Below are 23912 nucleotides of genomic sequence, written 5' to 3' on the forward strand. Positions count from 1 at the left end.
TTGGTTGGTTTTTTAGAAAATGTTACACTTAAGATTTTGAAAGGGAGAAAATGATATTTCAACTTATTTAGTAGCATAACCTAGAATAAAAGTTATATTAGTCAGTCTTATTCAGACCATAGTCACAAATTGTTAGGCAAAAGTAGCAGTGATAATAAAAGTATGGACATTCATAAATGCTAATAGCTCAGGTTTAACTCTTTTCTATTTTTGCCTTAAACACAGACTTTTTATATGTACAAATGTGAAAGCCATAACAACACGGGAAGACGTGTATTATAGACAGTTGCTACCATTTGGATTTAATTTAACCCCTTTGTTTTGTATGCTAACATTCTGAAGTTTGACTAAGATCAATTTCCTTCACCCACATTCACATGGATTTGCTTGATTTTATTATACTGATGGTTTTAACTCAAAGAAAGTAGCACAATTACCAGTAATGTCAAAACGTTAAGATTTGCATTTTGATGTATAACGTGGTAAATAACATACCAAAGAACTGAGCAACGCCAAGAATAAAGTTAAAAGAGTAGAAATTTTTGGTTTGTTTTTGATTACCTTCTTTAGAATACGATTACACATCAGGTCAGATTCCTGAAACCATCCAGTCGCACAGTAATTTTTCACTGTTTTCTAAGCCTCACGTGGTGTTGTTGGAGGAAATGATATACTGGAATCATACAGTCATGAATAAATTAAGTTTTAAAAATAACTGCAATTTACATCAAATGTGGAAGTATTTATTCCTGTTTTGTCTTTCTATTTCAATTCGCAGAGTAAGAATTTGAAAACCCCACCATTGTAAGGTGGTGGTGGTCTGTGAAACTTAGGTCCACCATTCATCCCCATTCATGCCTTTTTCTCACTGCTCAGTAATTAAAAATAGCTATGGGCGTTTTTTATCCACTGAGATTTACCAACTGCTAAAGCATTCAACATTTATAGAAGGATTTCTACACCTGATTTTTAAGAAATCAAACAACCAAATATTACAGCAGCTGGAAGTGCTTTCTTAAAAAAAAAAATGTACCTCTAGGCCTCTAGTTTTCAGCGGGAAGAGAGTGCTATCATTAGCCTACCATCCGTTTTAATTTGAAATTCTAAGAACAAAAGTCATTAATAAGTCCTTTGTCATGGATTTTAAAAAAGAAGACGCCTTTTTAGTATTTGTATGTCATCATGCCAGGCCTAGAAAATTAGGCTAATTTATTATTTAAAACACTGGTGGGATTCCTAATTGCATTCATCATTAGATATGACACGTTTAGAACTGAGAGCCGTATCCAGTGAGAATTTTCCAGTTTGAATTTTGAAATAAAAATATTTTTCAAGAGATCCCTAGCTATTGCCTGTTACCATGGCAACAGTCCTATTTGTCTGAGAGCTCTGTCCGCTGCCAATGAGAGAGAGAGCAACGTCAACTAAACATACGAATACATCAAAGACAAATTCATATGCTCAATCTGATCAGCTCAATTAATGTAAGAACAGAAGCTGGAGGGGGTTAACAGAGGGCACCCATTCAGGAGCGATGAAGCCCCTCTTAGCAGAATATACACGCCGGCCTTTTGGGGGAGGAATTTAGCACACTGTCAAAAACATTATCAGAAAAAGAAAGTAGTAGGCCTCCTACACCTAGCAGATACGAAGCTGTCAGACAAAGAATAGCACTATTCATTAAATGACACTTATTTTCTCCCACTTTACAAGAATACAGCGAACAAAACAAGCAGGGGAGCAGCTGAGAAAGACACTTTTTTCTTTCTCTGGTGATGACAGACATGCAGCAATTATGGTGATAACTAAGGAATACTAAACAAGAAGGCAGCCTCCATTCTGTTTATCACCTTAAATTTTATGTTTCTAAATTTGCATGCAACTCCTGTTTTGTTGTATTATTTATGTCTCGGAGAAATTAGATGCCTTTGTTTTTAACATGGTGCCTTGAGTTCAGCACAGCATACCTCTAAACTCTCCTGAATTCGCTCACTTTTCATGTGAAATGGTCACATGAAGTTGAAATGCTTTTGAAGTGAGGCATTTCCAAAGCACAACCAGACTGCTGTTATCCCTGTGAGGTGTATGTGTGGGGGGCGGGTTGGGGGGCTGGGAGGCCAGGCTCATTAGTGCAAAGGGATATATTATGTATTACTTCTGCACATCTTTTTTGAGGCGATAGAGCAAAAATTTGTATTAATTGCCACCTTTGCTTTCATGCTTCATTTTACACGCTGAAGTGTGTTACAGTCTATGCCTCTGTGTGTCTAATGGATCCATTTTTTTTTCCCCCCTTCAGAGAAGTTGTAGGAGGTGGGTAGTGTAAACCGGTTGGTAGGGTTTGTAACAGGTGCAGGCAAGTAGGAGTTCCCCTGAGATTGCTGCCTTTTAAGAATCTTATGCTTAAACCATGATGATCTGATTTAAGGCCCATTATCAATAGTCTGCTACTTATATCTACATGATCGTGGGCTGATTGATACTGACTTTGTAGCCATGTGCTCCATAATGCGCTGTCAGGAAATGCTGACAGATGCAATGAAAGAACAATAAATGTGGGGCAGCCGTAATGTAAAGGTCCAGCGAGGCTGTATGAAAACTGATAGCTAGGATATTGGCTCCTATGTTACCGTATACACCAGGCCCTCTGAGAGTTTAGCTGGTGAGTGAATTAAAATGGTCTCTTGATACCTAGAAGGGAAAAGAGGAAAAAAAAAAATCTTCATTTAAGGAACTTGCCGACTTTGCCAAAACATTGCTTTAAAAGAACAGAGCCAAGATTAAAAAAAAAAAATAGGAAAGAAAAAGAAACCTCTGACTCCCAAATCTCAGCGTGTCTGACACATCTGACGAAGTATTTCTTCAAAATCAATAGACTGAGAGAACACTACGTCCACCTTTATGATACTTAATCCGTTTGCATAAAATTACAAAAGGAGACATTTTATTAGAATTCCTGCTTTAAATATATGGCATTTAATACTTTTTAAAAAAAAAATCTTGATCCTCAACTTGCTGGATGAATTTAGCTGGCATTTTGCCAGCGCAGTTTTTTTAACAGATCTCTAGGATGAGAAGTCGGTTTATTCATACCAAGCCTTGTAAGTTGCTCTCGTCTCTCTAGTCATAAAATGTAGCACTGGATGAGTCATAGTGAACCATAATTTAATACTTCATCATGCTCACACGTTATCTTACAGGTACCCTCTGTGTTCCTAGGCACCACTTGGTAATTCCTGGTATCTGAGGATAAAATGAACATTCATTTCACATTGGTGTCTCAAATAAAGTAGAACCCCCCTACATTTTGATAACTCATTTGTTCCTAAAGTCAGTATTTATCATAAAATCTTCACAAATAAACAGAATCTGATACCTGATCTTGAGTTTTCCTCCTTTGATTAGAAAATGTAGACTATCATGAGTGCTCAGTTATTTCCCATGTTGAGCGCCTTGCGGTATCAACATGTTTTGGTGTGAATTAAGGTCAGAGCTGCATTGGCAATTTTGATTCACGCCCTGTGGGAAAGAAAGTAAAGGGTATCTTCTTTATTGATACGTTTCTCTAAAATGGACTTTAATTTGACTTAACGGGAGTTTGTGAAAATTATTTGATCAGGTAAATTTAATTTTTGCTTCAAATCTTTAAAAATTTGTTGTGTAGTTTTATTTTTGAAAGACAGAAAGAATGATAGAGAGACACAAAGACAGAGAAGGAGGAGAGAGCTCGCACCTGCTGCTTCACTGCCCAAATGCCCACAATGGCAGGAACTGGATCTGCTGAAGTCAGGAGTCAAGAACTCAAGCCAGGTCATCCATATGGGTGGCAGGAACACGTTAATGGCATTAACTTACCATATTTCAAATGACATTTTATAAAAAAAATTTTAGAATGAAAAACTATATGGTGAGATTTCAAAAGTGCTATCTTCTGAAAGCACTCAAAGATTTTCACAAGCAGATCATTGGCAAGGTGTGCCGTGACGGTAATTGTGTAAATGCGAGCAGATGACCTTGTTAGCTCATATTATTGACAGAATAGACTGAATCATCATTACTGTCTGATCTGCAACAGTGTAGTCCAGGAGTCCTCTGTGGGTCCTCTTTGGCATGCCAACTATTGACGCAATAGATGGAAATGGTTCCCTTATAGCCACGAGGGTCCATCCTGTGAGGCCTGCTCAGGCATTTCTTAGCGGGTAGCACAGAGATTCTTGACACGAGAGATCATAACAAGTCTAAAGGAGTAATTATCAATCCCTAGACTATCCCGGACCTGGGAACTTCATAATTTATCATTTGTTAAAGTTAGAACATGTGATCACAAATGTGAATTTTAAATAATTCATTAACTGTATTCCAGGAGTAATAAACATTTTATGCGCACATAGGCACACCATGTAGACTGTAAGCTGCATAAACAAACCAGCTCACAAGCAGTTATTTACACTTTTCCCTGTCTAGGAATTTTAAAAGTCCACACTGATTGTTATGAATATTCATAAAGAGCAATTCATTCTCAGCCTTCTACCTTTCATGCCAAGAGTCAGCCTGGAGCAAATTTTTAACGTCCACAGCACAGACCTTTGAAAGTAGATGTGCCTAACGGAGAGAATGACACTGACTCTGACAGGCAGGAGCTCTGGTGGGCACCCATTTAATTGGATCTTTTGTGTGGTCTGGCTAGCTAAGACAGAACTTGAGGGTTTACTAACAAAATCTTTTGAAAAGAAACCTCACTTGCCCCTCCCACCCCCCATCCCCAAGTTGAGGTTGTTTACCAAGTAAAGAAATAAAAATTTAAAAATCTGCAAAGGAAAATCTTCCTGGTAGTTTTAGAGGATTGGTATTACCTGCGGTGTAAGAGATGGAGTGAGTGGTGTTGGATTGTCTTGTAAGGAAAGCATCATGCTTTTTTTCCCCCCTCTGAATAGTCCTTATTGTGTTGAGATTAGAGACAAATAGAAATTATATTATACAGTGTGGCAAGCCATTAGCTTTTCATGAAAGAAATTTTATCTACAGTGAAAAGCTTTTGATCTTAGCGACTTTCTAAAAGGCTTTTTAAGTTCCAGTTGTGGTGGTGTTGGTTTGTCATTTTGTGTGTCGGTGTCTGTGAGTGGAAGTGATCCCAGGTAGGTTTGCTGTTGGCAGGACAAGTCATTTAAAGGATGTCTTTTTAAAATTTTCATTTCAAAAAATGTGAGTTCAGCATAGAGTGTTAATGAAGATAAATCCTAATCAGATCACATATAAGAAAAATACTTTTCTGCCCTCTACCATTCACACATTTTCTCTCCATACACTTTTGAGTTTTCAGGTTCCAGTCAATATCATAAGCTTCAGAGAAACAAACAAAACTAAAAACAAAACAAAGCAATTGCTTTGCAAAGAAGAAAAAAAAAGGAAAGAAAGAAAGAAAAAGAAAGAAAACCAAAGCCTCTCTTCTTATCTTTTGCAGTGTTAGAGAAATGGAGTAGGCCAGTGCAGTTTCTGTTACTGAAAAAAATGCAATGGCATAAACCTATTGCACACTGGAGGTCACCCTTGCTATTTACAAATTTTACAAAACAAAAGTAGACCCTGCATACTTTTACTGTGCACTACGGTTTTCATGATATTTTAGCAGAAATACATGGATGTTATGTGTCTTCCATGTATAGTTAGTCATATTAAGTGCAATTAAGGAACCCATTATGAAAATCTTATGGTTGTCTGATTTTTCTGATGAAACAAGCAAATGACATGAAGCTTTTCAAAACGAACCTAGATGCTTTCATTATATATTATCCATGATGGATTTTGAAACTCCTTCTAGATTGTTAGAATTCTAAAGTTCACATGCGTTGCTCATTCCATAATTTTTCAGATATAATCTTACCACGGCATTCCTAAAGATAACTCTACCCTAGTTAATACCTACCATTTGTTATAAATAATATCACTTCTGCAGTAATCTTGTTTGCACATAATTTATTGTGATTGCTAAATAGTTGACCATGGTCTGCTGTTTTCTACCATGCTACATTCATGTTATGCCCATTGAAATTAAAATAAAATAACTTGATTTTACTGAAAATAAAAATATATTTTTTAATCTGCTTATTAATTTGGGCATATATATATATATAAACAAAACTACTAAAATTATTAGTAAAAACTCTGGTTCTTGGAAATATTTTAATGACAAAACATGAAACTTCAGCCTAGATCTTGAAACCATTCAAAATAGAAGCCTGAGTTAGAGAAGTATTTGGATCCATTTCGGTATGAAGAACATTCTGAAAATGAGAAGGTTCATCATCTGGGAGCTGTAATGAGCAAAGTGTGAAGTTTCAAGTGCACCTCATCACCAACGGAGGAGAGTAATAAACGACACAGAGAAAAAAAAATACATTTTATTTCTCTGTAAGATGGAATCAGAGTATCGTGAATTTTTCCCGGTATATATTAACAGTATACATGGCTAATTTTCTTTCTCACAATTATTTCATATCACTTTTCAGTCTTCTAAAAGATTCATATACCAGTTTCTTAAATGTTTAGCATAAGCTGTCAATTATCTGGCGCAAAGGTCAGAGGTCAAAAGTGACTCAGATTGAGGAAGATGATTCAAAGGAGGGGTTGAGATCAAGGGAGCACAAAGCACACCATCGCACTCCCTAGTGGAACAGCAGCCTCAGGTGGCCAGGGATGTGTGTCCACCAGCAGAGCGCCTCAGCTGTTCTCTGCTGGTTGCACCCTTCGGAGTGCCTTATCCCTCTCAGTTCAGGGTTCAGTGGGAGGAACAGAAGAGCCACAGCACAGGGATCCAGATGGTTGATTTTTACAAAGAGAGGCAACTGCATGCCATCTTTTCTCACCTTCCTTCTGAGGCACTTCTGAGCCACTGCCAGTGTCACATCCCTGAGCACTGAGCATACCATTCAGTTTGGATTTCATGTGTGCATCTTTGGGTTTTTAGCCAGAAGCTGTGTGTTTGTCTTTTTTGTCAGCCAGTGATTGTATATATCCAGCTGCAGCAAGTGCCCTCCTTTATCCTGAAATCCTCACTGTCCTGAACAGAACACTGGACACTGAACAGCTGGAAGTAATCTCTCCTTCCTCTGAACTCTCATAGCACCTCCTTTGTGCCACTTCTGTGACCCTTATCACTTCATTCTTTGTATTACAGTTATTTGAGAATGTGTTTTATCTCCTCTGCTAAAATGAAAATTCCTGGGGTGCATAACTGTGTCTTATGCATCTTTATATCCCACACTATCATCACCACAACAACTATACTTAGCACCATGTTTTCAATTAAATGTTCAGTAACTTACTAGCACTTATTGAATATCTTGGAACAGAGAGCCATGCTAGGTATCATTGTTTATACCATAAAGGAGCCTCCAGTACAGTGGGTGAGAGAGAAATGAATATGAATAATACATGGCCAGTGCCGTGGCTTAACAGGCTAATCCTCCACCTTGCGGCGCCGGCACACCGGGTTCTAGTCCCGGTTGGGGTGCCGGATTCTATCCTGGTTGCCCCTCTTCCAGGCCAGCTCTCTGCTATGGCCCGGGAAGGCAGTGGAGGATGGCCCAAGTGCTTGGGCCCTGCACCCGCATGGGAGACCAGAAGCACCTGGCTCCTGGCTTTGGATCAGCATGATGCGCCGGCCACAGCGGCCATTGGAGGGTGAACCAACGGCAAAAAGGAAGACCTTTCTCTCTGTCTCTCTCTCTCTCTCACTATCCATTCTGCCTGTCAAAAAAAAAAAAAAAAGAATATGAATAATACAGAACATGACCCAGCAAAGTGAGTGGAGAGTGATCAGTTGCAGCTGAGAGTGAAGTAGCTGGTTTCAAGATTTCCACTGGAAATTCAGTAATATGGTGCATGTTGCCTTAAGTCCAATTTGAATGGATTGGTCTTTGGCAAAGTGTTCTCCCTCTTGGGAAGATTCCATTAAATCTAATCCCACCAAAAGGAGCAAAGGCTGAAAGACCTTTTAAGCTTGAATGCCAGAATAGGTCTCAGGCCAAACTGAAGGAGACAGTGTATGAAGCCAGTTCTCATGTATCTGTTGACTGACTGAATGAATCAATCAATCAATGAGTGCAGCTATGCACTCCTATTTATTGACTGAATGAGTCAAATGATAAACAGTCTCATCTTAAAACACATTCTTTATATTCGGCTGGGAATTTTGTGCCTTATATGCAGAAAATCTTATTTCTTGAGACTCCTCAGCTTAGGTTTACATTTCTCTGCATGAATACATGTACCATTATGCTTTAAATAGTATCATAGCAATCCTATTTCCTTCTGGAATTTTACTGTTTCTCTTCTACTTTCAGTCCAGTGACTGTGTGCCCCCTTAATCTTTTAAACCAATAGTGGATTCAAAGCTCCTTGGGAAAAGAGGCTGCATCTAATCATTCTCTCTCCCACAAGTGCTTAAATTCTAATTCAAATTTGTTTTAGATGAGAAAAAAATTTCTGAAGTGTGACGGATCTAAAGCACCGTGTCCAGTTGCGAGAGGTCGTGGACTGACTGCCCCTGTGAGGTCAGAGTATGTTACCCTTAGCAGAGACACCTGATGAGTGTTTGTTGAATTTAACTTTATTTTCCCAAGAGCAACACCTGAATAGTTCTGTGCTGCAGCAAAATGCTGAGATATTTAGTACAGAAGAAACCCTTGAGGGATGAATGCAGTGGCGCAGGGGAATTAGTCGCCTCTTGGGACACCCTCATTTCACATACCTGGTCCAAGTGCCAGCTATTCAACTTCTGATCCAGTGTCCTATTAATGTGCATCCTGTGAGGCAGCAGATGATAATTTAAGTATGTGGTTTTTTGCTATTCATTTGGGAGACCCAGATGGAGTTCCAGAGTCTTGGCTGCAGCCTGGCCAACCCTGTCTGTTGTGGGCATTTTGGCAGTGAACCAGTGGACAGAAGATCTTTCTTTCTGTCTCTGTTGATGTCTCTGGCTCTGTCTCTCTCTATGTTGCCTTTCAAATAAATTAAAATCAATAAACACATTTATAATAGAGGAAAGTACTTGAAAATTCCCATTTACTCTATACCAGAGTGATTAAACTTTTGTTTATCTACAGGAAAGAAAACTCACACAGTTTGATCTTAGCTCTTTTAGTCTACCAACAGGCATTTTGTTCTTAGTAGCTTACTACAGAAGTGACTGTGTAATACCAAGTGTGATTTCCTAAAAGCACTACAGGAACTAAGGTTGGTGGGAAGAATGGTCCTGATTTTAATATTACCAAAATTGGCAGAAAAAAGTGTTTTAAGATAATGAAAATGTAAAGTAGCATATACTAAGTCAAATGGTGGAGGACTCCATAAGGCTCCAGAGGAAGCAACCTCTCTCTCTCTCTTTTTTTTTTTTTTTTTTTTGTTGGCTGGAGTGGGTGTTGCCAAGTCTAGGAAGAAGTAGAACTTGATCTGGATAAACCTTGTCCAAATGGATAAAGATTTAGAGGGATGGCTGTTAGCGTACAGCAAGTGGTGTGAGCATAGATGCAAAGGCTGAAAAAAGCGTATGGCATTTTGAGAGATTGTAAGCAAACCATTTGGCTGAAAATAAGAGAAAACAAGACTGGAAAGGTAGATTGCAACAAGGTTGCACTGGACCAAATATTCCACAGGAATATATATTCCCTTGGTTCCTTGGGCTTTGAGTTACAAGGACAGGGTGAGCAACTGTGGTTTTTTTGTTTGTTTGTTTGTTTGTTTTTGTTTTGGAATTTGAGTTATAACAATTGAAGGAGCCTCACAAATTACAGGAAAGAGTAAGGAGACAGTTACAGTCTGTTGGGCACTAGGAAAGAAATAATGAAGATAGAAATATAAAATGTTTGAATATGAGTATTTTTATAATTTTCTTGGACTTTAAAATTTTATTATTATTTATTTGAGGGGCAGAAAAGCAGTCACAGAGAGCTCCCATCACAGCGGTTCAGACTGGGACCCAAGTTGGTGACAGGGGCCCAAGTACTTGAGCCTGATGCCTCCCAAGGTGCGCACTAGCAAGAAGCTGGAATCAGGGGCAGAGCTGAGACTCAAACCCAGATAACTCAGATGTGGGCTACAGATGTCCCAATTGGCATATTGACCACTGGGACAAACATCTAAACTGCTCCCTGCACTCCCCCAACACACACTAATTTTCTTCACTTTCAAAATCCATGGCCCTCTATACCTAGCTTTTATTTTATGAAAAGAAGGATGAGCTAGCTTAAATACTATCAGTGGTAAATAGGAGAATGTAGACTATCTGGGGAAGACTATCTAACTAAGATGTGAGTAGAAAAATACCATGTTAAATTCCTTCTCAATGTCTTGAGTGGACGAGTAGCAAGTGTTGGTATTTGTCAGAACCAACTGTAGAGGTGAGTACATAAATCCAGGCCCCGCCCAGCATGTACCTAATTCAGAACGCCCCAGAATGACACCTGGGCAGTACTGTGTGTCACCAGCTGTGTAGGTGATTTGGGTGCATACTAAAGTTTGAAAATACCCACCCCAATGTGTTCTTCCTAGTTTGCTCTTCACTTATTAAGGCAACTAATCACATGAACAAATTATGGAACGGAGGGATGGCTATAACAGCCACAGTTCAAGACTGAAACTAGTATTGTTAATGACATCTTTGATAATTTCCCTTTAATGTCTCCTGTATTTTATTATTATTATTTTTTAATTTATTTGTTAGGTAGAGTTATAGACAGTGAGAGAGAGAGACAGAGAGAAAGGTTTTCCTTCCGTTGATTCACTCCCCAAATGGCCGCTACGGCCGAGCTGCACCAGGAGCCAGGTGCTTCTTCCTGGTCTCCCATGAGGGTGCAGGGGCCCAAGCACTTGGGCCATCCTCCACTGCCCTCCCAGGCCACAGCAAAGATATGGACTGGAAGAGGAGCAACTGGGACTAGAACCCGGTGCCCATATGGGATACCGGCGCCGCAGGCGGAGGATTAACCAAGTGAGCCACGGCGCCAGCCCCTGTCTCCTGTATTTTCTCAGAATGTTCCATTAAAGGTGATTGAGAAAGAAATAGTTTAAGTAACTATCAAATATAACTGAGCACTCAGTGTGTTTGATGATACAGTTTAATAGTAAACCAACCTATCTGGTTAGGATTTCTGACATCCTGTGAAAGTAAAATATTCATCTAAAGTTCTGATGGGACATTTCCCCCTTGGGAAGAGATATGGATGCCGCTTTCATAATTTTTCTACATAGCACTGAACTTTTTGAGTTCATTGCACTTAATCACTTTGTCAACTTTTAAATGGTGAGAACATAACAAAATTAAAGCTGTGTTTCAATGTATTTATCACACTTTGATTTAGGATTTTATACTTTTAACAGTATGCTTATTAGTCTAGACAACTTAAGCAACAAAATGAACATATCTTCAATTTGGGGAATTTGTGATGTCATCAAACAAGCTCTCATAATGGATCACTTTTGTTCTCTAAATATCAATCCACATAAGTAAAAACCAGTCGTGTGGTCATATAGCTACTGTTTGGCTTTATCTATTCTTGTAAGTATTCCCCTTTTGAGTCATTTTAAGCATTGAGATCTTGAAGCTTCCAGAGAGCTGGGGATGGCTCTAGAAGAGATGATAACGAGCCTACTCCTCCCATAGGCAGGAGGGAACAGAAGAGGTTTCAAGTGTGCTATCATAATTCACACTGTGATACACTCTCTATCACTTCTTAAAAACTAAGAAGTACAGAGTTAGTTGTTAGCCCTGTTTAAGAACCAGCTGATCTCCTCATGCCTTCAGCTTCTTCTGTCTGGTACTTACATAATCACCTTCCCCATTCACAAAGAAGTTACCGAGTCTCGCCAGTGACAGTCACAAAAACAAATTTTAATTGAGTTTGGCATGTCAAAACCCTTCCTTGAGTTTTATGTTTGATGTACCATGCCACGTTTTCAATGAATAAAAACTGCCTCCTTGCATATTTATTACACGTCCTCAGTTAGTGAGATTTTGTTACACAAGCAGTTGCCTTATTATTTTTTACACCTGCACTTTGATATCACAGTGGTTCATTGTCAATCGACGTAATGTATCAGAAGCGGCACAGCTAATGAGCACACAGTTGCCTTTAGTTCATTTTACATCGTGAAAGCCTACCGGGGAATAGGCTGTAAAAACTGGGGGAAGGGTTCTGACATTTTATAAATGTCATATGTCAATCCTACGGGGTGGTGACTGAGAAACACTGCATTCTGATGGTATCATAGTCGGATGATAGGCCATTTTCACTAGCGGGCAATGAGATTTTTTTATTATTATTATAGCTCTGAAGAAAGGTATATGTGTGTTTTACAAGGTAACAGTAAGCCTTTTGACTTATGCACAGGAATCAGGAAAGATTGGTCATTCTTATATTAATATAAATGAGCAGAGAGAAAATTTGGGAGACAGTAAAAAATGTGATGTGAACACTGAAAATCTTCTTTTGTATTGTCAAATACAAGGACTGCTTTGATCTTAAAGCAATAGTAATTGGGCTATTATTTTCTGTTTCCATAAATTTAAGTTGAAATTTGTATGGGAGGAGTAAAAAGGCAGGGCATATTATTTAAAGGTAGCCTTCTTTTAAAGTATGTTTTAAAAGCTTGTCCGTAGTATAAGGTGTGAGCAGGCAATTTAGCCAGTTCTTAGTGCATGAGGCTTTGGATTTTGTGAATAATGGAAATTGTGTTAGCAATTGCAGAGTGAAAAATGCAGTTTCATTTTTATTGCATTGTAGGGTCTTGTGATAACCGTAGAATTATGAACATGGAATATGACAGCAAAGGATGCGAGGTATTTTCAGTGCTGGGACATTTTTTATTTTCAATCCAATTAATTTAATATTCCACTATGCTTATTTTTGAGTTGAGAATTCCTGTCTTCTAAGGCTAGTTGTGTGTATCTGTGTGTTTCCTGCTGACAGGAGTCCTTGAGTGGCTTGCTCTGGTCTCTCCTCTGACCAACCAGCAAGCGAGGAGGGGGAAAATGAGGGAAGTGTATATATAAAGATGGAGGCTGTGAAACGGTGGTGTGGGGGAAACGGCAGTCACACAGCTCAGTGGGGAGATTCAGCAGGTCTTCAGTCCTGCAGATGGCTTCCCTAGAAACCCTCGTTGGGCAGGTCAGCGACACCCAGGGCTTTCTCTGAGGTGGCTGAGATGGGTTACCTCCACCCAACCCTGAATAGTTCCTTCTCTGAGCAGGCTGCCAGCAGGAGCCTCCCCACCCTGCAATTCTGTAATGGCTGCTTGTCATCGGAGCATCTTGACCTACGACAGTCCATCCCTAGCACACCCTGCGGGAGGCAGGCACCACTTCTCCCATTTCACAGACACGACTTGTCTGCTTCTGGCGTTTACCACCAAGTATCAGAGCCAGGCGTGCACTGTATTGTTTCTACCACAGCACTCCTTCACCACACCAAGTATTTGCCCTGTTAGCCATTTAGCTTTCTTCCCATGCTTGTAACTTGACACCAAGGTGAGATTTATTGAGTGACTTCTAGGCCGAACAGATGTACATCATCTGGGCCCTATCTGTTAGGTCAATGTCATTTTGAATGCAGGATTCAACAGCTGTCATTCAAAGAATATGGCAAGAAGTCAGTGGCTTCCTAAAATCTTGGTGATATTAGGCTAGAACCTTTACAAAGACCTCTTTCTGGTCAGACTTCACTGCGATGACTCTGGTGCGTGGCACACGCTGGGAGCTCCTGACTCATAAGGGAGGTCTTGGAGAGGGCTGCAGTGGGGCTGCGGGGGGTGCATCATTACTGCAGCCCCCCCCCCCCTTTCTCCTAGGACCCATTTACTAACTTCCCTAACTACAGTAGAACTGTGAAACGTGGTGGAAGGGACATGGACGGAGTTTAGTTGTGGTGGCTTCCTTGACTTGACAGACTGAATCTGAGCATTCAACTTCAACTCACCTCTTCTCTATAATGAAGCAAGTGTACATTTCCAAGGCTTTAAATCCCTTTAAAATTACAGTTGATGTGTTGTGAAATTTTTTTTGACTGAAAAGACCATTTTGGGAAAAATTCTAGAATTACATTTACATAAATACTAACATGAGAGCTAGAAACATTTCAGTCTATTTTTTAAAAAAGATTTCTCTATGTTACTTGAGAAGCAGTTATGGGGGCGAGGGGGAAGAAAGAGAGAGAGAGAGAGAGAGAGAGAGAGAGAGAGAGAGAGATCTAGAGATCTTTTACCCTCTGGTTCATTCCCTAAATGGCCACAAAAGCTGGGGCTGAGCCAGGCTGAAGCCAGAAGCCTGAACTCTGTGAGTAGCAGGGGCACAGGCACTTGGGCCATCTTCCGCTGTTTCCCAGGCACATTAGCAGGGAGCTGCATCAGAAGTGGAACAGCTGGAAGATGAACTGGTGCCTTTTTGGGATGCCAGTGTCGCAGGCAATGGCTTAATTCACCACACCACAATGCTGGTTACAGTTTTTTTTTTTTTTTAAAGACACTGATGCTTCATTTCTTTTTCATTGTACTTAAAACCTGTATATGAGCTGATTGTGTTGACTAAACATAGTAATATGTTTTAATTAATAGTTTTCCCATTTTTAAGTGAAATTTGGGCTTAAGATTTTTAATTTCCTATTTTAGATTCAGGATTATAGGTTAGTTGTGAGATAGTTTTGAAAAAGTTTTTTTTTAATTTTTTATTATTTTTTATTTATTTATTTTTTGACAGTGAGAGAGAGAGAGACAGAGAGAAAGGTCTTCCTTTGCCGTTGGTTCACCCTCCAACGGCCACTGCGGCCGGTGCACCGCGCTGATCCGAAGCCAGGAGCCAGGTGCTTATCCTGGTCTCCCATGGGGTGCAGGGCCCAAGCACTTGGGCCATCCTCCACTGCACTAAAAAGTTTTTTTAAAAAAGATTTATTTATTTATTTGAAAGGTAGAATTACACAGAAAGAGAAGGAGAGGCAGAGAGAGAGAGAGGTCTTCCATCCGTTGGTTCGCTCTCCAATTGGCCGCAATGGCCGGAGCTTTGCCCATCCAAAGCCAGGAGCCAGGCGCTTCCTCTGGGTCTTCCCACGCAGGTGCAGAGGCCCAAGGACTTGGGCCATCTTCTGCTGCTTTCCCAGGCCACAACAGAGAAATGGATTGAAAGTAGAGCAGCTGGGACTTGAACTGGTGCCCATATGGGATACTGGCCCTGCAGGCAGCAGCTTTACCCACTACGCCACAGCGCCAGCCCCGAAAAAGTTTCAAGATATATTATAATTTGAAAGCTTTGGACAATTGCTATTGTAAATATAAAATTATATTTCTGCTAATACTAAATAGAAATTGTAACTAGAGGTTTTGTGTTTTAGAAGTTAGGTCTCAATATTTTTTTTCTTTTATGTTATCTAGTTGCCTCCCTAGCAAATAAGCATATATACAATTGTATGTTAGTTGAATTTATGGGTAGTTTTAACTTTGTTTAGCATTGCTACGCTTCATGTAAGCATCTTCTTTCAAATATAATAGTATTAGTTTTACTTTTAAATATGTTTGTTACCTGACAGACAGATCTTGTCGCTGTTCCGTCATCTGAAAATAATTGTAAGTTATAGCTCTCATTTCCTATAAATGAAGGAGGCAACAATTTGAAAATATCTTTTTCTCACAAAAGCTGAAAAATAAGAACTTTTTTTTGCAATATTGTTACAGATAATCTGCCTAAACTATTAACTGTAAACACGTTGTTAAAGATATGCCCAGAGTAGACAACCCATTAAATTTTCTTTGTTTAAAACTATCCACTTCTGTTGTCGAGTAAGACAATTTATTCATACAATCATATAAAAATCATATTTAATAAAGAGCAATCCAAGGCAAAGAGAAAAAAAATGTCTTTATCCATAAGCAACCAGATGAGAAATGGATTTTTATTCAGTCAGATCCTTTTAGTCAATGAAACAGCATTTTCATGCATATTGCACTCAAGTGATAATTAATATAGTCTAATTCCGGACATGATGCCTGAATTGATGTCCTGTCATGGAAACCCCATGTTAAAATCAAACCTTGACAGGGGTTTAACACCCTGGAACAGGTCATCATACGATAATACTCTTTGCCTCTCAGTATTTGTCTTCAACCAAGCAAAGTATTACAAGATGGGGTGAGGGGGAAAAAAAGGGAAATAATTACAAATGAAGAGTGACGCGGGCTGTGAATAGAACATATGTTAGGCTAGGCAGAGGCATCAGTGAGTTATATCATTTCATGATGAAGCGGCACTGGGGCTGAACGGGCCTATTTGAAACCTTGATGTATTTTATCTCTACTGTATTTGGACTGTCATCTTTGGAGAAAGACTTGGTATAATTGAGAGTCAACTCCAATCTGCATGACTCGAGTATGAAGTGGGGGCCAGATGAGCGCTGCCACGGAGGCCAGGGAAGCTTCTAATAAGAGAAAATGAACAATCACTTTTTATGCCTTGCAGTTACAAATGCATTCCACGAGTACAAGTTCTCTGAATCTCGGCTTCCAAACATCATTCATATTATAAACTTTGGGAAGTATTCTAATAATTAGGATAGAAAAGGAGACCAGCTTGTTGTAGCACTCACTTTCAGGAGATAGAATCAAAACTTGCTTTACAATAGACCCTCCTTGTAAGAACCCAGTAGAAGTAACTGGCATAATTTGGTCATGATGTGTGTTCATTATGTTTGATTTTATTTTGCTATTTCACGAAAACCCTTGTTATGTTTACATGTATTATGTTAAATACCCTTTAAACACCCTCCTCCTACACTCCCTTCTTTTTTTTTAATTTCTCATGAGAAATTCTACCAGAAAAATCACTCCCTTCTCTGAATACTTTAAGATTTAGACCCATAACTGTGTTCCATATTTCTCAATGCTTTTGGTTTCCAGCATGAATGAACAGGAGAGCTCAAGACATAATTCACAGTATGTATCTACCATGGCACTGGAAATGCCACCTTATAAAACAGGTAATCAGCAATGTTAGGCAAGAAAATACTCATAGTGAGGGTCTAAGAGTGTAGGAGAGGAACTTCAAAAAGTTTGTAGAAAGATAAAAGTCAAATATAAGTTTTTGTTAGAGCAGAAGATTTGCTGTTCACACATAATATTTTAACAGTATGCATTTTCCAGGAACTTTTTGAAGAATCTTCATATAATATATAATACATAACATTATGTATTTTATATATATACAATATCAATTAAGTTTGGAGATATTTTAGAATGTTTTCACTAAAATTCCTCAGTCATCATTCTTTTGTTTGAAAACATTAAATTCCTATCTAGCACTATAATGTGGGAGCTGCAAAGCTAGGAACCAAATTACATTTGAACAGCTACCTCTAGATAGAATTTACACTCTTTCTATCCATAAACTTTCTTCCTCACTTACTGGAAGTTCAGTAGGAAGTAGCATTAACTCACTCCCAAAATTGGATTATGCTGTGCAAAATCATTAGTGAAAAGATGGACAGGAAAGTTCTGTAATTCAGTATTAGGTACCCAAGTCCCATGTCGTATGTATTTCCTGTCACATACCTATTAATCCATCCAAGAAAAATGAAGTCCTTCGTGTGCACCAGTAAAATTCAACTTACTGCAAGGCACTGACTTCCCCGAACTCCATCTTTCTAAGCAGAGAATGTTGGTGCTTCACCCTTCTGATTTCCCTAATTCACCCTTTTTCCTTCTCCACTCCCTTGAAAATGGGCCACCTGCTAATTGTTCCCTTGCCCACATTTGACAGAAAAATTGCTCCTTTAGCTAAAGTCTATGGAGAACATTTAGCAAATTCAAAATTTTTCGGAAACGTATAGTCATAATTCGGCTTAGCCAGGGCCATTGAGCTTCAAGTTTTATACTGAAAAAGGCAAGCAGATCTTGCCATTCTTTTCAGATTTGGGAAGCTCTTATGTAATCTTTTTATATGGTTGATAAAAATTTCCTAATGCAAAATAATACATATATTGCAAAAGAAGATGTTCATTGCCTATAAATTTCTTGTATAATTGAAACATATCAATTTCTATATCATTTTGACAACTTTGCAAAGGTCTAATATATATTTCAATTTTTATATTCAATAAATATAATTCAAATAAATTAATGCATTTTACTAGTGAGGTACTATTTATCTTTTTTTAAGGAAATGTTTTATGATACGAAAGTGAATAATTAAGCTTTGTGATCATTCTAACATGATTTAAACCAAGATTAGGTATATACATCTTTTAAAAAAAGGAACTTTTAATTTTTGCAAAAGATGATGAGATTATGCAACCTTAGTGTATGCATCTTTTATTTTAATATTAAATTATTTTAAATGTACATATTAAATATTCTCATGATCTAAAATATCTAAGCTGGTTAAATTGTTTTATTAGTAAGATATTATATGTACTATATGATGATAAAAAATTTTGCTATTTAAATTTTAATAATAAGGTTATTCATTTGCAAAATATTCCAAAAGTCATGTGGGAAATATATATATACATTTGCTGGGTGATACACATTTGCTGGGTATTTGGTCTAGCAGTTAAGACACCAGGTGGAACAACCACATCCACATATGAGAATGCCTGGATTGGATTTTCAGCTCTGGCTCCTGGTTCCAGCCTCCCGCTAATGCAGATCCTAGGAGGTAGCAATGAAAGCTCAAGTGGTTGGGTCCCACCCACTCACATGGGAGCCATCGATTGAGTTCTTACCTCTGTGCTTTGGCCCCAGCCCAGCCCTGGCCATGGTAGGCATCTGGGGAGTGAACCCAGTGAACGGGAGAATTCTTCTCTCCTCTCCTCCTCTCCCCTCCCTTCCCTTCCCCTTTCTTCCCCTCCCCTCCCATCCCCTCCCCTCTCCTCTCCTCTCCTCTCCTCTCCTCTCCTCTCCTCTCCTCTTCTCTCCTCTCCTCCCCACCCCTCCCCTCCCCTCTCCTCTCTACATCTCTACATCTCTCCTTTCCTCCCCTCACCTCCCCCATACCTCTCCTCTCTTTTCCTCTCCTCACCTCCCACCTTTCTCCTTCCCTCTCATCCCTTCACTTCCCCTCTCCCTCTCAAAAAAATAAAATTGTGGGAAATTTAAAATTTATTTATATATTTGAGTAGCAGAGAGACAACTCCCATTTGCTAGTTTACTTCCCAAATGCATGCAACAGCCAGGGCTGGGCCAGAGCCAAAGCTGGGAGATGGGAACTCAGTCCAGGTCTCCCATGTGAGTGGCATGGAACCAACCACTTGAGCCACCTGCTGCCTCCTAGGATCTGCCTAGAGTCAGGGGCTGGAGCTAGGACTGAAATTCGGGTATTCTGATGTGGGATGCAGGCATCTTGACCAGTAGACCAAACACCTGCTCTCCAATTATTTGTTTTGTAATAATTTTGTCTTGGTTAGTGGTCCATAAAAAAATATATGTTTTTATAGGTGTTTACCTTCATTTTGCAGATGAGGAAGAGAAACAAATGTTTCCCAAGACAAGCCGAAACAGATAATGGCTCTAGCAAAAGACCTCTTGAAGGATGACACCCTACTCCTTGTACTAATACATTTCAGAAATAATTTATGTCATTTTACTTAAGCTCCCAAAAGACATTTAAACTTTTTATCATTGTTATTAATGTCATATCTCCTCCTTTAGTATTAAACTTCGAAGTGGTAAAATAAAATTCACATTAGGAATTACAAGTTATGAGGGAGAGTAGAATTCACCTTAAGAATTTAATAGTTGTGAACTTGAGTAATGCTATGTAGGGGTCTTCAAAAAGTTCATGGAAATATGTACTATGAAAAGCCTACATGAACTTCAAAAATTTTTGCACCACAATCAACTTATCTTTTAATCTTATTTTCCACAAACTTTTTGAGGACCCTCATTTATGTACCTAAATCAAGAAGGATTTACATGCATTCCCATTGTAATAGTAGACGTCTATCCTAGTTTTTCACCCTTCACCCCATCCTAATGACATTTTGTAGTTTAGTTTAAATGGAATTTGACCTGTACAGTAGGGAAAACAATGAAAATGAACAAAAATAAAACTTTTTGCTTTGTGGATGACGTGGAATGTGCTGAGGAAAGAGTCATGAGCTTGTGTAATCGAGTTACCCACTGTGGCTGGGGTTACAGTGCTCGGTTACCTCTCTTCACAGCTGACAGAAAAGGAAAACTTGGAGAGTGGTATTGGGTGCAGTGTTTAAGACCCTGCTTGGTTGGAGGCCTGCACTGTGTCTTAATGGTCGGGCTGCTGCCTGCTGTGCCGGCATCCCATATGGGTGCCCATTCGGGTCCTGGCTGCTCCAATTCTGATGCAGCTCTCTCCTGTGGCCTTGGAGGGTAGCGGGGGATGGCCCAAGTCCTTGGGCCCCTGCACCAATGTGGGAGACTGGAGGAGGCTCCTGGCTCCTGATTTCAGATCAGCACAGCTCTGGCTGTTGCTGCCATCTGGGGAGTGAACCATCGGATGAAAGATATCTGTCTTTTTCTCTATCTCTGTCACTCTGCCTTTCAAATTAGAGAGAGAGAGAGAGAGAGAGAGAGAGAGAGAAAGAATGCTTGGATCATACTAAGTATTTCTCTGTATTAGGACAGTTTTACATCTTCACAAGTGACTGTCTTTCCAGCTGGTGGTTCAGTTGCTCAAATACGAGATGAAAGTGTTTTAAGGGATCTCACTACTAGTACTTTTTTGAAAGGAGGCAGATCGTCAGTTCATAAACAAAAATACTCCAATGAATCCGATTCAGCACCTATGTAGACTCAGATCCCTCTCTGCTTTCTTTTAATGCAGGAGGGGCAAAAATCTACATGAATGAGATGTGAGAACAGAAGGGAAAAAGAAAAAGCAGTAGCAATGCAAACAAAACAAATAACCTGGAACCTCAAAAATAAAATATAAAAGTGCTGTATGGTGGTTCAAGTTAGTTTTTTCTGTGCCAAAATGAACTTAAGTCCCACATAAGGCAGTTTTAATCTTGGCTTCCTCTGAGCTGATGGCAACTTGGAAAGATCAGCAATTTCACTAGTCAACAGGGTTGTGCAATTTTGTCTAGCTGCATTGTGGAAGAAAGAAGACACTAATAGCATCAGTGAGGTGCATAAAACTATTTAACTCAATGGTATAGCAAGCACATTTGACACCTGGAGCAAATAATTCTTAACACCCACAATTCCTTACAATAAAATTATTTTCAGCAATAATGATAAAGTAAAACTAGTAATAACAGTGATAGTGATGATGTCCAGCAGTCATATATATTAAAATCATTCTTCTGTTGAATTGTTTTAAAGATTTATTTATTTATTTGGAAGGCAGAGTTACAGAGAGACAGAGGGAGAGAGAGAGACAGAGGGAGAGAGAGAGAGAGAACGAGCAATAGCAATCTTCCATCCGCTGGTTCACTCCCCAAATGGCCACAATGGCCAGAGCTGCACCAATATGAAGTCAAGAACCAGGAGTTTCTTCTAGGTCTCCCATGCGGGTGCAGGGGCCCAAGGACTTGGGCTATCTCCTACTGGGTTCCCAGGCCATAGCAGAGAGCTGGATCAGAAGTGGAGCAGCCAGGACTAGAACTGGCGCCCATATGGAATGCCTGTACTGCAGGTGGCAGCTTTACCAGCTGTGCCACAGTGCCAGCCTTTTCATTGAATTTTGAATATATTATTAGGTCAGCAAAAACAATCAATTATAAATATTTTAGTGTCAATAAAGGAAAAATGTGACTGATGCATTTTAATTACATTGATATACTTTTTGTAGAAAGAAAAAATCTTTGAAATTAAATTTTTTGAATACAAAAACTCTAAGTGGTCATAGAAGAAGGAAAGGTTGAGGTAACTCAAGTTCTGTTTCTTCATCTTTATCTTGTGGTCGTATTGCTGGTTATTTTGAATCTACTGTCTTAACTGCACTTGAAGCCAGCTTGAACAATTTGGAGTGGTTACAGATTTACTCCAGACTGAGTCTTGAAATGGCCACAGGCAGCTGAGTTCCATGAGTCCATGCTGGCTTGTAACATTAAGTTCTCAAAATTAGCTTCCATGTCAAACAAGATGTGTCAAAGTAATAAAAATATGCTCATCGAAAACTTACAACTCTGTTGTTAAAATTCAGCTTTATCCACAACAGCAGTTGTATAGAAGTTAAATCAATAAAAAAATTCTTTCAGTGAGGAATATTTTATTACCAAGATTGTTTAGAATTATCAATATATGTTTATAGTAAAGTACAGACCAACTTTTGGTGGGTATTATTAAAATTCTCCAACAATGTACACTCTCACTGCCTGATCCTGAGGCAGGTTGTACCTAACTCCCTACCCTTGGCATGCCCTTGCTCTAATTTTTTTCTTTCCAATCAGTAAAATGACCAAAACCAATAAAAGACTGCCTTTTGTCTCACTGCACAGCATTAAATTCCCGGACTGTGAACTGCTCATGAACATAAAATGACTATCCTTTTGTCTGTTTTGCAACAGATGTTTACATTGGTTTGGTTGTTATTCATTCATCCATTCAGTATTTGCATATATTAAGACTCCACTGTGGTGCAGTGGGTTAACGCCCTGGCCTAAAGCACTGGCATGCCATATGGGCGCCAGTTCTAGTCCCGACTGCTCCTCTTCCAATCCATCTCTCTGCTATAGCTTGGGATGGCAGTCCTTGGGCCACTGCACCCATGTGGGAGCCCCAGAAGAAGCTCCTGGCTCCTGGCTTCGGATTGGCGCAGCACCAGCCGTTACAGCCATCTGGGGAGTGAACCATTGGATAGAAGACCTCTCTCTCTCTCTCCCTCTCTCTCTCTCTCTCTCTCTCTGTCTCTCCTCTCTCTGTGTAACTCTGACTTTCAAATAAATAAATAAATATTAAAAAAAAAAAAAAGACTTCACCAGATTTCAAAAGCCAGTCTTCCCTTCTTTAGAACAAGGGTCATTTTTATTATCATTTGCTCAAATCATATTCATGGTATGAGAGTTGTGTAAGAAATCATGAAAATTCTTCTGTCTTCTGTAGTATTGTTTGTAGCAAGCACCTGAAAGCATGTAGGATAGTTACAGAAAATACCTCTGCTGGATCTAAGTATTTTATATTGACCTTTTCCAATATATCCTTACACATAAGGGTAGAGAAAAAGAGAGGGACGGGATCTAGGCCTTAAAGTCCATCCACAACAACAGATGTTTCCTGGTATCAGATCAGGAAATGGGTGGATCAGCAGAATTCCCATTACCTAGGGCACCGGCACCGAGACAGCTAACAAGTGCAGCTCACATTTGGGCTAGGCCCCTAATGCAGAGGCCTTAATAGGATACTTTAAAGTGCCTGATGATAGCATTGTAATTATTCTTCTATTTAAATAATCTCTGGCGACTGTCAGAACAGCCCAGGTTCCACAACTCTTGACGAGCAAGAAACCTGCAGCAGCTTTTACAGAATTGGCACATGGTTTGACTTGGCAAACAGGGTGTTTAAAACTGTTTGTACAAAAGTTTCCATTATTTTTACAAAAGCTGCTACAGACTTTAAGCTTTTTTTTTCCCCCCACATTTCAAACGTATGTGTGTTTGTTTACGGACAAATAAAAAAAAAATCAAGCAAAAAATAGGAATACATCCCAGGTTTTGCATTAAATTTCTACTCAAATAGGTGCTAAGTTTCTACCCAAAAAGACTCACACCAGATCTCTAGATGTACGTCTTTTTCAGGTTAGCCGAAGCGAGCTGTGATTTCCCTCAGAATGTTCTTCCTGTGTCAGAGTTCTTTAGCCTGTGTTCCTATCTTGTAAGTCAACTGAATCTGTATCTGAAACTGAACTTGATGACATTTGATTAGTTGTACATTTTTCCTGAAAAGGAGCCCTGGTACTAATTTTT

At 39.2% G+C, this 23912-nt stretch overlaps 1 protein-coding gene across 7 annotated transcripts in view; it reads left to right on the forward strand.

Annotated features, from left to right (window-relative positions):
* Positions 1–23912, forward strand: part of KIAA0825 (KIAA0825 ortholog) — a 446494-nt gene that overhangs the window by 291098 nt on the left and 131484 nt on the right. The window contains exon 21 of one of the 7 annotated variants that reach the window (XM_062212408.1): positions 19488–19561. The exons of the other annotated variants lie outside the window; for them this stretch is intronic. Within the exon in view, the coding sequence (XP_062068392.1) occupies positions 19488–19491 (4 nt within the window). The 3' untranslated portion in view covers positions 19492–19561. Of the gene's footprint in view, positions 1–19487; positions 19562–23912 lie in introns of those variants that run through there. 7 annotated transcript variants of the gene reach the window in all.

Source organism: Lepus europaeus, chromosome 15 (assembly GCF_033115175.1).
Source record: "Lepus europaeus isolate LE1 chromosome 15, mLepTim1.pri, whole genome shotgun sequence".
Lineage (NCBI taxonomy): Eukaryota > Metazoa > Chordata > Mammalia > Lagomorpha > Leporidae > Lepus > Lepus europaeus.